This window comes from Cnephaeus nilssonii, assembly GCF_951640355.1.
Source record: "Cnephaeus nilssonii genome assembly, chromosome: 9".
Lineage (NCBI taxonomy): Eukaryota > Metazoa > Chordata > Mammalia > Chiroptera > Vespertilionidae > Cnephaeus > Cnephaeus nilssonii.
Window position 1 is genome coordinate 51,876,872 of NC_137080.1, and position 16,483 is coordinate 51,893,354.

Below are 16,483 nucleotides of genomic sequence, written 5' to 3' on the forward strand. Positions count from 1 at the left end.
GAAACAAAAGAATCAAATTAAAAGTCCTATAACAGAAAATATAATATCTAATGTAAAAGGATTCATTGAATGTGCTTTTGACAGAAGAGCCAGTGAATTTAAAGAAAGAAAAATCAATAAAAATTACCCAATTTGAAGAACCAAGAGGAAAAGAAAAACAAAAGTCTTAATATCCCACAAGACAGTATTGAAAGTTCTCAGTGAAGGTGAGGGGTGATAGAAGAGGGTAAAGAGGAGATAAATGGTGATGGAAAGAGACTTGACTTGGTCAGGTGGTGAACACACAATACAATATACAGATGATGTATTGTAGAATTGTACATCTGAAACCTATATAATTTATTAACCAATGTCACCCCAATAAAGTCTATAAATAATAAATTTTAAAAAAAAGTTCTCACATAGTATACATCTGGATTCCCAAAAGAAAAGAGAGAATGGGGAAGAAAATAATACTAAAACTGCCCTAACCAGTTTGGCTCAGTGGATAGAGCATCAGCCTGCAGACTTAAGGTTCCCAGGTTCGATTCCAGTCAAGGGCATGTACCTTGGTTGCAGGCACATACCCAGTAGGGAGTGTGCAGGAGGCAGCTGATCGATGTTTCTAACTCTCTATCCCTCTCCCTTCCTCTCTGTAAAAAAATCAATAAAATATATATTTTTAAAAAATGATACTAGGATTAGAAATGGTAAAATAAGTAAACATAAAAGATGCACTATTTTCTCTTAATTTATTTTAATTCCTCTTAATTTCTTTAAGATACATAGAACAATTTAAAATAAAAATTATAGCATTGTATTGTGGGGTTTATGACATCTTTAACATAGGGGATGGATGGAGGTTAAATGCAGCTATAAGTACAAGATTACATCTTATATGAAAAAGTACAATATTAGTAAGTAGTCTGCAAATATTAAAGATGCATATTGCAAATCCTTATGCAACCACTAAAAATAATGCAGAGGTATAGCCAAGAAACTAATACATGAATTAGAATGGAATTCTAAAATATATTCTAACTATTTGAAAGAAGCATGAAAGTCAGAAAGAAAAAATTCATGGAGATAAACTAAAATATTAATATAACAGACATTAATCCAATCACAATAACAAAGGACATTACTGGGTTATCAAAATAAAAATTGCAGACTGAATATTGTTATCAGTGTAGAATTTAATGAAATTGATATTTTGCTGTTATTATGCAATAAAACCAACTTTTTCTTACAAAATACACAATGAAATATTTGGGAATAAAGGCCCATAATACATATAGCTTAATCTCAAATGGGTCAGGAAAAATTGTGTGTATGTGTATTTATAAAAAGAGTATGGCCCTAGCTGGTTTTGCTCAGTGGATAGAGCTTCAGCCTATGGATTGAAGGGTCCCAAGTTCGATTCTGGTCAAGGGCACATGCCCAAGTTGCAGGCTCCATCCCCAGTAGGGGGCGTGCAGGAGGCAGTAAATGATTCTCATCTTGATGTTTCTGTTTCTCTCTCCCTTTCCCTTCTTTTCTGAATCAATATTTTTTTAAAAATAAAACAGAAAGATATATACACAGCGATAAAGCCACTGGTATTAAATATTAATAAAAAGCAAATTTGGAAGAAACTAGGTAAATGGATTTTTAGATGTTCTTATACTTGCAATTTTTCTGTAAGCTTGAAATTATTTCCAAACAAATATAATAAAAATACAATTATGAAAATGTTAAAGGAATAAAATGTTTCATGAAATCATGTTAAGTGGTAAAAAGTAAAATACACACTGTGACTATAGCTACCAAAAAATATATGTATGTAGACAGGAACTTGTGAGAGAGTAATATGTAGAAATAAAAACAGCTATTTCCAGCAAATGAGATTAGCAATGCAGTTTGTCCTTCAAAATATAAGAGTTGCAGATATAGTAAAAGTTATGCTCTGTGTCTGCTCAGATATAGTAAAAGTTAACTATTTGTGAATAGACATAAAAAGTAAAAGGTTGATTATATTATACTTTCACTTTTTCTTTTGGTTTAAAATATCTCAAAGAAAAAATATAAGAGAAATATATATACAGCAGCATAAAAATTTAAAACTACAAAAAATAAATTACATAACACACACACACACAAAAAAAAAATACTACCCAGAGCAGTTATGTTGGCCATATTTTATGTGGATCTTTCCATATCTATGAGTAATAATTTTTTAAAATATATACTTAAGCAAAACTATTCTATTAGACATGTTTTACAACTGTCATTTTCATTATAGCATAGTAACTATAATTCTAGTAAATAAATATACACTTATATTTGTAATCTCAAAAAATGTAATGAGATTGTCATAGCATAATTACAATTAAGACAAAAGAACTAGTAAATGTTACATCAGGATCTGGAAGTTTACATTGCACATATTACTTAAAATATTTCCACTTTATAAGCTTAAGCTTATTTTACTACTATGTCTACATTTACTGAAAGTATTCACTTCAAGAGTAACAAATACCTATCTTATACTTTTTGGATATAAAAGTAAAAATCATTACAACTTAGATTTACAAAGTTGCTAATTCATGACATTTAAGAGCTTGAAAGCATACAATAACTAAAAAGTTCACATTTACTAGGCACTTCCTATTTGCCAGGCACTTTATTGTATTAATTCATTTATGTGTGAAGAGAAAAAGTTAATAATTGGTGTTTTCAATGAGAACAAGTAAATGGTTTTATAATTAAATAAATTTAGAAAAAACAATTACAATAAGCTCTTACCAGAGAAGACATCAAATAAACTTGTTCCATCACCATTTTCATCATCTGCTGCCATGATCCTATTTCCTTTTGATAGTTGCCATCTAAAGTATTAAACATAAAGATTTTCTACTGTTTAAAAAATCAATCTCATAATTCAAAGAATAAACCTAGCTTTAAGTTAAAAAGCAACTTTCACATTTGGACACCCTCACACTGAATGAGTTCACTCTCTGTCATGATTACAAAAAAAAAAAAAAAGGCTAACATTTTTCAAAAGCTAAAACTATAAAACAAAAAATTAAACTTTATGATGTGGTTAAGCCATGTCACAATGTGAATGATGCTAATTTAATAAAACAGACCAAAATACAAGTTAACGTGTATACTAAAAAATAAGCCAACTATATGGTAACTTCTGTGAGTTTTCAGCAAATCATCAAATTTGGGGGTGCTCTTAGGAACACCAAACATACATGCTTTCACTAGTAAGATAGGCAAACAGCAAAGAGTTTGATATTATATTAGGTTGGTAAAGGTGTGGGAAAACAGGTACTCTCATACATCACTCAAGTGTATACTGGTATAAGCTCTATGGAAGCAATTTCATAATAGCAATCAAGTTTTTAAATGCAAATATTCTTTGATTCAACAATTTCATATCTAGTCATTTGGTTGATATATAAGTACATTGTTACAAAAATGTTATGTATGGAAATATTTAATGCAGTGCTAAGACTGAAAGCAACGTAAGAACCCAAAACAACCATGCTGGTGTGGCTCAGAGGTTGAGAGTGGACCTGTGAACCAGGTCATGGTTCAATTACCAGTCAGGGCACATGCCCAGCTTGTGAGCTTGATCCCTCAGTGCGGGGTGTGCAAGAGGCAGCTGATCAATGATTCTCTCTCATCACTGGTGTTTCTATCTCTCACACTCTTCCTTCCTCTCTGAAATCAATAAAAATATTTTTTAAATAAATAAATAAAATAAATAGCTCCAGGTTATGCTGCTGCTCCATGGACAGCACTTTGAGAACTATAATTTTAGACCAGTGCTGTCCAAAAGAATTTTCTACAATGAATTTCCATATCTGATTTGTCTAATATGGCAACTACTATCCATAATTGGCTATTGAGTAGATGAAAATTGCACAGCATGATTGAGTATATTAGTTTCCTTTGCTGCTCTAACAAATTAACCACAAACGCAGTGACTTAACACAAATTAATTATTTTACAATCTTATTTACCACGAAACGCTCACAGACAGGATTTCACAGAGCTGTGGTTATTACAATTTCAATAACACTTATCTAGCTCTAAATGCTATTGTACACTTATAAAAATATATTTGAATACTTTTTTCCTAAGGAGATGACTTCCTGGATATCAATATCTTTTCTACAACAAAGCAAAAAGGGGATAGGAAAAAAGAGCAAGTACTACCACAAAAAGTAGGGATACCCGCTTGGATTTATAGGCTCCTCTGCTGTCCCCTCAGATTATATGAAAACTAGGGGCCAGGTGCACAAAGATTGGTGCACAGGAGGGTCCCCTCAGCCCGACCTGCACCCTCTCCAATCTGGGAGCCCTCAGGTGAGCCCTCTCCAATCCGGGAGTTTCTGTCTGTCTTTGCAATCATATGAGTGAATTGTCTGAGACCCCAACCCAGTTTGGTTTGTTGCTCACAGAATAATAGAGGCTTTTTTTTTTTTCTTTGCTTCACTGGTGGAGATTTCCTGGAAGTTTTAGGATATCTTCCCTTTAATTTTTCCTAGACACTCTGATTTTACTTATGTCTCTCACCTTTGCTTTCCCTCCATCCCCCACCGCAACAGTATCTTGCTCCAGGCTCACTTTGCTCTAGTGTCTAGGACAGTAGTCAGCAAACTAATTAGTCAACAGAGCAGCAAACCGCGGCTCGCGAGCCGCATGTGGCTCACAAGCCAGAGTTTGCCGACCACTGGTCTAGGAGATCTGACCACTGGTCTAGGAGATCCGTCTGCCACCAGAACTACTACTCCCAGCATTCCTGGTGCTCCCCGCACTCTGGGTTTCCCCTTCCTGCTCTGTCTCCGTCCCCAAGGCCTCCTGCTCTGCCAAGTCCTCCAAACCTCCGGCTCTCCCACTCTGCTCTCTGCCCCACGCCTGTGTATGCAAATTAATTCACCATCTCTGTCAGGTTAATTTGCATACTCACTCCTGATTGGCTGGTGAGCATAGCGGAGGTACAGTCAATTTACATGTTTCTCTTTTATTATATAGGATTAGAAACTGTCTATACTAAAATACAAACCAAAAGTCAGCAATAAGATGCTAAAGTTAATAAAGTAAACACTTTCCCTTAAGTCCAAGCTCACCAAATCCAAAACCAAAGATCATCTTTCCATCATCTGCCACCTCCCAAACCCTCTACTTCTTTGAGTAGCAGCATTCCCTAATATCCTACTGGTGCTCCTCTGCAATGTTTCTCCCTTTAGTCCTCATTCTGCCATTTGAATTTGTTTCCCCACTATAGCTATCTATGTCCTCTCTCCAAATTCATGATACACACAACTATTGGGTTACTTCTTCTAAAGCAATCCTACTCATATCACTCCCTGCTAAAAAACTATCCATTATTTCCCAATATCTACTGAATCAAGTCCAAACTCCTTACTTTGATATAATACCCTGTCGCCTTCCTTTCTAGCCCATCATTCATTATTCCAAGGTCTCCAAAATTGCAAGGTTCAAGTGAAACTGAGATCCTGTTTGCAAACACAATTCCTGACAGCATCTTCCCACCACATCTATCTATGAGCTCATGAGCAAGTCTCGATGTGAATATCCACAAGATTAGAATGTAATAAATAATAAGGTTCTAAAAAAGTCAGATGATATATTACACAATTAAAATACTTAGCCTTTGCCTGGCTAATGTGGTTCAGTGGTTGAACATTGACCTATGAACCAGGAGGCCATGGTTCAATACCCTGTCAGGGTACATACCCAGATTATGGGCTCCAACCCCAGAGGGGGGCGTGCAGGTGGCAGCTGATCAATGATTCTCTCATCATTGATGTTTTTCTCTCTCTCGCTCTCCCTCTCCCTTCCCCTCTGGAATCAATAAAAATATATTTTTTAAAAAGACTACATACAGGGGACTCTTTCCCCCTCCTCACGTGGGACTCTGTGCTTATTCTTCAATAAATTTCCACCTTTGCTATACCCAAAAAACAAAAAACAAAAAAAAAAAAGACTACACCCAGTAGAGAATGTGGGAACCACCAAAGGTTTATGACTCAATGTGCACTTCTGAAATGTAACTCTAGCCCTAACTGGTTTGGCTTAGAGCGTCAGCCTGTGAACTGAGAGTCCCAGGTTCGATTCCGGTCAAGGGCACATAGGGCACATGCCTGTGTTGTGAGCTTGATCCCCAGTGGGGGACATGCAGGAGGCAGCCCATCAATTATTCTCTCTCATCATTGATGTTTCTATCTCTCTTTCCCTCTCTCTTCCTCTCTGAAATCAATATATATATTTTTTTTTAAAAAAAGAAATTTAACTCTAGTAAGAAAAATATGGAAAATATTAGTGGTAAGAAAGATACAATGAGTGACTAAGTTATTAGTAGTGGAAATAAAGACAAACAGATCAGAGAGATTTCTGGTGCAGAATCAAAGAGATTTAATGGAAAGTATATTCAAATACCCACTTTTTTTTTTTAAACCCGAGGATATTTTTTCCATTGATTTTCAGAAAGAGTGGAAGGAGGGAGGAGGAAGAGAGAAACACTGATGTAAGAGAGACACATCGATTGGTTACCTCCTGCACACACCCCACCCAGGGGTGGGAATCCAACCCGAAACCGAGGTATGTGCCCTTGACTGGGAATCGAACCCTCAACCCTTCAGTCTGCAGGCTGACACTCTAACCACTGAGCAAAACTGGTCAGGGCCAAATGTCCACTCCTGACCACCTCAAAAGCACAGCTTGAGTTGTCTTTTCCATATACAAACGTAATCACAATCCCTCCTCTGCTTAAAGTTCTTCAGTGCTTTCTGCTGATTTTAGGTTAAAAAATAAATTTTGTCATAATTCTTACAGAGCTCTGAGTGATCTGACCTCAGCCCACCCCTCCAGTGTTAGTCTGCATCTTTCTCCCCATTCCCAACAGTCTTTGCTCTGATCATGTTGCCTTTATCAGCTTTTTGAACAAGATATTTGTTCCTTCCCACCACAGAATCTCTGCAGAGAGTGTTCTTTTCTTGAAGCTCTACCTTCAGTTAACTAACTCATCTTTGATATTTTTGCTTAAGTAATGTTTGAGCCTTACCTGACCTCTCTCTCCACTAGGTCAGACCTTTTGTTAAAATATTTTTATGCCACTGTGTCCTTTTTCTATATGGCCTCTTTTCAGTTTGTGGTTACATTTTTTGTGGTACTCCCAATGAAATGTCCATCTCACCCACTGGACTAAAGTTCCATGAATACTAGAACAGGCTTTCTTCTATTCACCACTGTATCCCCAGCTCTCAGTACAGGGCCTGGCAGGTTGGTAGTAATAAAATAAAAAAGTTGAATTAATGAAATTCCCAATTTATTAAAAGACAACTGTAAGGTTCCTAGCTTTAATAACGAAGTATTCATGCTTTTAACTGAAATGGAGAACCAAAGAAGACATGTTGACCATCTGTAGGACATCCAGGAGAAGGTGTTTCACACATAGCTGAAAACCACAGTATAGAGAAGACAAGACAAAAGGGGTACAGTTGAGATTACTCTCTTGGCATCACAAAGGCCAATGATTGTGCTTGGAAAGGAAGAGAGGAAAAAAAGGAGGAAGGATTATCTATCAGCATCTCCTGGGAAGATGAAGAGGGGCTTTTGCACACTTGCTCTCACCTTTCCCCAACTGAGGATCTCAATATACCATGAGAGTTGATACTAATAGGAATGGTGCACCTATGAAAACTGTAAAAGCAAAATTTGAAACACTGAGAAACATGATATAAAGGAGTTGCAAGATCACTTTTTGAGGAACAACTCCAATAAATTCAGATATGAAGGTGAAGTAGATGAGAGAAGGATCACCTAGCATTGTGATACAATAATGCCTTAAAGAGTTGAAAGGAAATTTTCTTTTTTTAAAAAATAGAAGAGGAGATCTAGATGGTTTGCTCAGTGGGTAGAGAGTTGGTCTGCGGACTGAAGGGTCCCGAATTCGATTCCAGTCAAGGACACATGCCCGGGTTGCGGGCTCAATCCCCAGTGGGGGTGAGTGTGCAAGAGGCAACCCATCAATTATTATCTCTCATCATTAATGTTTCCATCTCTCTCTTCCTCTCCCTTCCTCTCTGAAAGCAATAAATAAATAAATAAGAATAAAAGAGAGAATGCAATAAGCATTTGTAGAGAAAAATAGGAAAAAGCCAGAGGAGAGGAAGAGTGTATTTTGAGGCTCATGGGAAAGGCTAAATCTAAATATAGCAAAATCCCTGAAGAATATGTATATGTTCTACATATACTGAACCCTATATTTAGATCAGCCAGACACTGATCTAAATATTCCAAATACATTATTAAATTACCTTAAGTCCTCCACAAGTCCTATGAGATGTGTACTACTATTAATTTTCCTTTTTACAGATGAGTAAAGATACAGAAGATTAAGAAACTTACCCCAAAGTTAAAGAGCTGGTAAGTGGCAGGTCTGGGATTGGATCCCAGCTGTCTCTAAAGCCAGATGACAAAATCAAGAATATTAGGGAGAAGAGCCTAATTTTTTTTTTTAAAGGGGGCCATCTCCTTGTAAAATGGCAAGAAACAGCTGGAAGATAACTGGGGTAAGGGAGGGGGTTATTCTTGCCCTGAATGTCTCTATTTCCCTCCAAAGAGGCACTGAGTGAGATGGGAAGGGGGCCTTGAGGAGAGGGAAAGGTTTGGAGCTGGAGCTGAAAAGAATGGAAGAGATGAGAAAAGAACCTAGGACAGACCAGGGGAGAATCAGAGTCAACGCCAATAAATGGATTCCTGAACCATTTACCCTGAGATTCTGCAAATTCCACATTAACATCTGGGTTAGGGCCTACTGTGTGTCATGGTTCCAGGCGCTGAGGAGATCAAGAAAATTCTCTGGGCCACAGTCTCACAAACAACCACATCCACGATCACCCCAATAGGCGCTTAGGAAGACCCCTTCCTCCAAAGATTCCCCTCCGAAAGCCTTTAAGAGTACATCCCCAAACGAGATTGTGGTGTTTTGGGGGGCCCGGGGGGTCGGGAAAAGGGCGGTCGAGAGCGCAACTCCTACTTACGCTCGCCCCAGCACCAGCCTGGACCCTCCTCCAGGGACAAGTGGGACGCGAGTGCGAGCCCAGAAGCTGCAACCGAGGGCGACGGGAAGCGGGCTACCTGTGGGCCCCGGACATCAGGCGCACCCACCCCTCCCCGGCCCCGCCGCGCTCTTCGAGTCCCCGGCTCCCGGCTCCCCGCCCGCCGCCGGCCTCCGCTCCGGGTACTACCTCGCCATGCAGCCTCTTCCCCAGCAGCGCTGTACGGACCGGACCCAGTCGGCAACTTACCCACCCGGTCCGGCCCAACACAGCCCGGAATCCTTTCTGTACAGCGAGGTCTCCCTGGCATCTCTGCCAATGCCAGAGCTCAACCAGGACGCGGAGGCGGGACTGCGCGCCCCTGGCCAATCAGAAGAGACGCAAAGCACGTCCCGGCGCATATAACTAGTTCCCGCCGTCCGCAGGGGAGGAAAACCCACGGTTGGCGCCAAACTCCAGTCGTCTTCGGGGCCAGGCAAGGGGAAGGGCGGGGCCTGGGCTGGCGGGGAAGGCGAGAGGGAGCTTCCCTACGGAAGGGGTGGGACCTCGACCAAGGTCGGGGCGGGTCTGGGAAAAGCTCTTTTAATGAAAGGGAAAGTAAGCTCTGGGAAGGTCTTGTCCTGATTTAGGCCTTCATTCCAAAAATTCTGTTGGGTATCAACCACGTTCTAGACTTGGTGCTGGGCCTAAGCGCTGTTCCTGGCCCTGACACTGCCCTGGATGGTAGGCAAACAACTTAGCCCCGGGGTTGGGAGCTTTGAGGAAGGATGCCAGTCCTCTAGGGGGAGGGAGAGGGTTTATAGAGGGTAAATACCTGAAGAGTTGGATAGAACCTACAAGAACCCAAGGTGCCTGTAGGGTCCCCTCCGGAGGGGAAGTCTGAGCCCTTGGCTGGTGAGGAAGTGAAACAAACCCAACTTCCTCTGCTACTTCAACTAGCAACTGCCATATCAACTTATTACATATTTCTAAATTTTCTAAAAGACCCCCATGTGGGAGAATATGTTTTGGGAGAGCACTGGCTTCCTTGATTCTCCCCCAACCAGCTTAGCTCCTAAGAAATTCAAGATACTTAGGCATTCCAGATAGTGGAGGTTGGGAAAGAGGAAAGGGCTACAACCACAAGGCGTTCATTAATGCTGGAGTGGAAAGCCTGGAGAGGGAAGCAGGAATCGGACCTTGAAAGGCCATATATATGTCAAAAGAACTTGGAATTTACCTTTAAATGATGAGGCCTGGGGACCACGGAAGGATTTTAAGCTTGAGGTTGTAATGTTGTAATTTACATTATTAAGATCCTTTGGCCTTGCTGGCCAGTGTGGCTCAATGGTTGAGCTTTGACCTTTGAACCAGGAGGTCAGGGTTAGATTCTGGTCAGGGCACATGCCCAGGTTTTGAGCTGGATCCCAATAGGGGGCGTGTAGGATGCAGCAGATCAGTGATTCTCATCACTGATGTTTCTATCTCTCTCTCTCCCTCTCCTTTTCTCTCTGAAATAAGAATAAAACAAAACATACATTAAAAAAAAGAAATTCTGAGACTGACCTTCCCAGCAAGCAGCGCGCCAGCCTGGGAACGGAAGCCAGTGGGCGGAGGACGAAGAGGGTGTTGTGCGAAGCGGGACCCTCCGCTGCCGCCATTTTCTTCAGCTTCAGGCGCAGGGACATCCTTTGAGGGCTGGCCGACCTGAGTGAGGCCTGGGTGCAGCTCCGGAAGAGAAAGGTTTGTTGAAGAAATCCCACCCCGCGGAGATGAACCCTTTAACTAAAGTCAAGCTGATCCAGGAGCTGAATGACCGTGAGGCCCAGCTCGGCACGGCCCCGGAGGTGTCCTGGCACTCCCAGTACAAAGACAGCGCCTGGATCTTCCTGGGAGGTCTTCCTTATGAACTGACGGAAGGGGACATCATCTGTGTGTTCTCACAATATGGGGAGGTCGTGAACATCCATCTGGTGCGGGACAAGAAGACTGGGAGATCCAAAGGATTCTGTTTCCTCTGCTATGAAGACCAGAGGAGCACCATTTTGGCCGTGGACAATTTTAATGGGATCAGGATCAAAGGGAGAACGATCCGAGTGGATCACGTGTCTCATTATCGGGCCCCTAAGGACTCAGGAGAAGTGGGTATGTGACCAAAGAGGTCCAGGATAAGGGCTGTGGGCTCAAACCCCTTCACTGAATTCACCTGGGGTCTCTGAAGATGACAAACCCACCAAAACACACACACAGAGACACAGAAAATAAAGAAAACAAGAGGACTGATCTGGAAGTACCCGTAGAGCAACCAGCCTCCTCTTCAAATCCCAGAAGCAAGACAATAATGGAGAAGGATGACCCCTGCTCTAAAAAGCATAGCAGCAAACACTCACAGCTGGTAAGAGAATTGATTCTAACGAGAACTGCTTTGATAAACCAGTTGTGATAAGGAAGAGAGCAAAAGACTGGCACCACGTTTCTTGTAGAAGAAGCACCTCCTTCTCGATAATAAAGGAGGAAAGGGAAGGAGAATGGGGTCGGATGCATTATTGGGGTAAATTTAAGAGGAAGACAATGGCTGAAGACTAAAAAGAATTAGAGGAAGAGATAAACCTAATGGAAAATTTTCAAGTGAAATTATGGGTATTCTGTGTGGTAAGATAACTTCCTATGTATTACAAATCCAAAGTAAGAATGAAAAAATAAAGCATGATAAGTTCAGCGTGAAAAAAAAAATTCTTTGGCTTTGAGAAGGAGGATTCTGAAATGTTCTTGTAGTGATCCATGCTACAGAAAATGAGGATATGAAGGAGATGGTAGGTAAGAAAGGGGATAGATTTTTAAATATTTAGGAGATAACATCAACGAAACTTAGCAAATGATTGAACGTTGGCTTTCAGCATAACATTCATCAAAAATATTCATTGAGAACAGCACAGATACTTCAAAAATAAGTAAAGATTTCCCCCAAAATTATCTTCCAGGAAAAAGTGACCTTACTATTGAAATCATTGCAAAGTCTCTCATTTCATTGGCACACTCTTAAATACTTTATATTGAATAAAAAATAGTGATTGATTTTAAAATTTCTCTTGGAAAGATCTCAATCAGTGCCAATTTGGGACACTTATAGAAGTAAACTAAAGAACAAATAAATGTAACAATTATGTGTTTTATGGAGTCTGAACTCCATAAAACAATTGCAAATTGCTTTTAAGAAAGCAATTTCTGCCAGACCTGGTTTGGCTCAGTGGATAGAGCCTCAGCCTTCGAACTGAAGAGTCCCAGGTTCGATTCCGGTCAAGGGCACATGCCCGGGTTGCAGGCTCAATCCCTAGTAGGGGGCATGCAGGAGGCAGCCAATCAGTGATTCTCATCATTGATGTTTCTGTCTTTCTTTCCCTCTCCCTTCCTCTCTGAAATCAATAAAAATATATATATTTTTAAAAAAGAAAGCAATTTCTGCCCTAGCCAGTTTTGCTCAGTGGTTAGAGTGTTGACCTTTGGACCAAAGGGTCCTGGATTTGATTCTGGTCAATGACAGGAACCTTGGTTTCAGGCTCCTCCTAGGCCGAGGCCCTGGGTTGGGGTTGTGTAGGAGGCAACCAATTGATGTGTTTCTCTCACATCAATGTTTCTCTCTGTCTTTCTCCCTCCCACTCTTCCTAAAAATCAATGTAAAAATATCCTCTGGCCCTAACCAGTTTGGCTCAGTGGAGAGAGCATTGGCCTGCAGACTGAAGGGTCCCAGGTTCGATTCCGGTCAAGGGCACGTACCTTGGTTGCGGGCACATCCCCAGTAGGCAGTGTGCAGGAGGCAGCTGATCAATGTTTCTCTCTCATTGATGTTTCTAACTCTCTATCCCTCTCCATTCCTCTCTGTAAAAAATCAATACAAATATATTTAAAATTATATATATATATATATATATATATATATATATATATATATCCTCTAGTGAGGATTGACAACAACAACAAAGCAACTTCTGCCCAACCACTGTGGCCCAATGAGTGTCGACCTACGAACCAGGAGGTCATGGTTTAATTCCAGGTCAGGGCACGTGTCCGAATTGCAGATTGCTTAATCCCCAGTTGGGGGTGTGCAGGAGGCAGCTGATCAAGGATTCTCTCTCATCATTGCTGTTTCTATCTCTCTGTCTCCCTTCCTCTGAAATGAATAAAAAGATAGTGATTAAAAGAATTTTTAAAGACTATTTGAGCAAAACTCAATTTGAATTGAGCAGAATCCAATCTAGCAGATAAAACAGAGCTTTGAGTAGATATACAAAGTAAAGACTTTTATAGGAGCAGGAACAAAGAAATTATACTAGCAAAAACATCAAGTTGGTTATTGTAAGGTTACTTTCCTTTAGGGGATGGCAGAAGTTTATCAGACAGACTAGAGGCCCGGTGCATGAATTCGTGCATGGGTGGGACCCCTTGGGGTGGCCTGCGGGGATCGGGCTCCAGTCCGCACCCCCAGCCTCACAGCCCTGTAGCCTCGCCTGGCACCCTGCTGTGGCCTGGAGCCCCCCCCCCCCCCCCCCGTCCCCTCACCTGCTCCACCATCCTGCCTGTGGGGCCATCAATCAGGGTCCAGCTTCCTCAGCACCTGGGAGCTGGGTGGCAGCCCTGCCCCCCACTGCCACCGCTGGTCGCCATCTGTGGGGTGATTGGTGGGGTGATCGGGCCCCTGCTCACACCCGCCTTGGCCTGACGACGCCCGCTCACCTGCTCCACCATCCTGCCACGGTCCTTCCGCTCCCGTCAGGGCCCATCGGGGCCAGCAGTGCCACCACTGCCACTCACTGCCAGAGCCGCATCACCGACACCCTCGCTGTTCTGCACCACCCCCTGGTGGTCAGCGCATGTCATAGCAAGCAGTCAAACTTCTGAACTCCACATTGAACAATTTGCATATTAGGCTTTTATTATATAGGATTAACCTAACACTGATCAGGCCATTCATGATTAACTGGTTTAAGATTCCATTTCTGGGGAAGCAGAAACTGTAATCAAGTCTTGGTTTAATGACTTGGAGATTACCATTGCTGCTCCATTTTGGGCTTGTTGTCTTGTTTTTAACAATAATAACGGTGAGTATTGCTTAAAGAAGTTGGAATTTGAGAACTGCATGGTTGTTAATATATCTTGGAACTTCTCCAGGATATTTTGGAAAGAGAACAGGTGATAGGCGGAGCCAATTTTTGTGGGAAGGGATGGAGTTTTCTTTCTTTTCTTTAAAATTTCTTTATTGATTAAGGTGTCACATATTTGTCCTCATCCCCCCATTCCCATCCCACACCCCTCCCCACGGATGCCCCCACCCCCCTGTTGTCCTTAACCATTGGTTAGGCTCGTATGCATGCACACAAGTCCTTTGGTTGATCTCTCCCCGCTACCCCCACCTTCCCCTACCCTCCGAGGCCCGACAGTCCGATCGATGCCTCCTTGTTTCTGGGTCTGTTCTTGTTCATCAGTCTATGTTGTTCATCATTTCCCCTAGATGAGTGAGATCATGTGTTACTAGAAATATAAGAACCGAATGTGAGATGAGCAATAATAGTTATGCTGACAGGCAAATGAATCAGTCTGTAGTGAGTTTCTTTCTGGACCAACCTTTTGAGACCCAATTTCAGTGTCCACCAGTTCCTTATGTGTACAAGTCGGCACTGACTTTTCAGCTCTGGATGGTGGACAAATGGTGGTAATGCAGGTCCGACTCCCTCTGGTTTGGTCTCGCCCGGACCCAGGGGCATGGCTTCTGAGGCTGGCTGAGGCCTGGGATCATGGGGCAGGCAGCTTCTTGGTCTCCGTGGCTGCAGCCAGCCTTAGGCGCTGGCGCCTCACTTCTCTGACTCCCAGAGACCGGGAGAGGCTGGGGGAGGGCGGGCGGTGCTGCCGCCGCCATGTTTTCAGTTTAATTGCATACTTACTCTGATTGGATGGTGGGCGTGGCTGGGGCGTGGCTGGAGGGCGTGGCTTATGAGTGTATCGGAGTGATGATTTGCATATTACTCTATTATTAGATAGGATATACTTCATATATACATGGGAGATACCCAGGGAGAAAAAGTTAACTCCTCAAGTGTGGGTCATTTTCATCCATTGCTCTATGTCCACAGGGAACCCTCTCAATCTTCTTGGAATTTTAAAAATATTATTTATTTGGAAATGTTTTCTACCCATTTTCACAGTTCATTCTTTTTGGAAGTTCTGTGTTGAGTTTGAGTTCTCCCAGAAGCAAACATTAAAACCATAGAAAAAAAATTCAAATTCAAATTTAAATACATTTTTTAAAAGGCCAAATCAACAAAATAACGTGTACAGATGATGTGTTGTGGAACTGTATACCTGAAACCTTTATAATTTTGTTAACCAGTGTCACCTCAATGAATTCAATAAAAAGAAAAAAAAGTGCCCTATATTCTTGCTGTTGGAGATCTGCCCCTGTCAGTACGGAAACATCTAACCCCTTTTAAAACACCTTTTAGAGGTATAATGTACAAAGTGCACAAATCTTGTGTGCAGTTGTTTTGATGTTTTGCTTTTTTATCTACCATAATAACCACCACCCAGAGCAAGATAAAGAAACCTTTCCATTATCAACCTAGGAAGTTCCCTTGGGCCCCAGTGCAATCAATAAAACCAAAGGCAATCATTTACCTGACTTTAGCATTATTTTGACTTGTTCTTGAACTTCATGTAAATGTGTTTCTAATTTTATGTACTCTTCTACTCTACTCTTTTTAAGAAAAAATTTACTGGTTGAATTTTAGAGAGAAAAACATTGATTTACTGTTCTACTTACTTATTCATTCATTGGTTGGTTCCTGTAGGTACCCTGACCGGGATCCAAAAGGCAACCCTGGCATATCGGGAGAATGCTCTAATCAGCTAAGCTATCTGGCCAGGGCCTATTCTACTCTTTAATGGTGTCAGAATATCCTGTAACGCTTGTCATACTTGATTTAAACATTCCCCAACTGAACACCTATTTCCAATATTTTTGTTAAGAATGCCGGAAGGGATGCTGGGCCTGCGTGGCTCAGTGGTTGAGCACCGACCTATGAACCAGGAGGTCATATCATAGTAAGATTCCAGGTCAGAGCACATGACCTGGTTGAGGGCTCTATCCCCCGGGGTGTGTGCAGAAAACAGCCCATCATTGATTCTCACATCATTGATGTTTCCATTTCTTTCTCCCTTCCTCACCGAAATCAATTTAAAAAAATACAATGGGATGCAAAATTAAAAAAAGAAAAAGAATGCTGCAAGGGGCGTGATTGTCATACTTGTGTGCGAATTTCCATAGGCGAGAGGTCTAGAATTGCTGGGTCCCGGATAGGCGAATCTGCTTCTCTTTCATATCAAATCTTTTCGCGCGTTGAGGCGGAGGCAACCACGGTGGGCTGAAAACTACGCCCCTAGGGTCTTCCTCGCTT

General features: G+C 41.6%; 1 protein-coding gene and 1 pseudogene across 7 annotated transcripts in view; one reads left to right on the forward strand and one right to left on the reverse strand.

Moving 5' to 3' along the window:
* The window catches only part of CASP8AP2 (caspase 8 associated protein 2), a gene marked incomplete at its 3' end in the record, with an annotated part of 29,818 nt that extends 20,437 nt beyond the window's left edge, over positions 1 to 9,381 (reverse strand). For 3 of the 6 annotated variants that reach the window (XM_079781335.1, XM_079781330.1, XM_079781331.1), the window contains exons 1-2: positions 9,249 to 9,381; positions 2,764 to 2,846 (exon numbers count right to left, since the gene is read on the reverse strand). In XM_079781335.1, the coding sequence (XP_079637461.1) occupies positions 2,764 to 2,846; positions 9,249 to 9,256 (91 nt within the window). In that variant the 5' untranslated portion in view covers positions 9,257 to 9,381. Of the gene's footprint in view, positions 1 to 2,763; positions 2,847 to 7,060; positions 7,272 to 9,248 lie in introns of all 6 variants that reach the window. The other 3 variants (XM_079781334.1, XM_079781333.1, XM_079781332.1) reach the window with 3 other exon arrangements.
* A 1,391-nt stretch (positions 9,382 to 10,772) lies between these two features.
* Positions 10,773 to 11,721, forward strand: LOC307105081 (RNA-binding motif protein, X-linked 2-like; annotated as a pseudogene). Its single transcript has one exon. The product of its transcript is annotated as an RNA-binding motif protein, X-linked 2-like (transcript).
* The last annotated feature ends 4,762 nt before the right edge of the window (positions 11,722 to 16,483 follow it).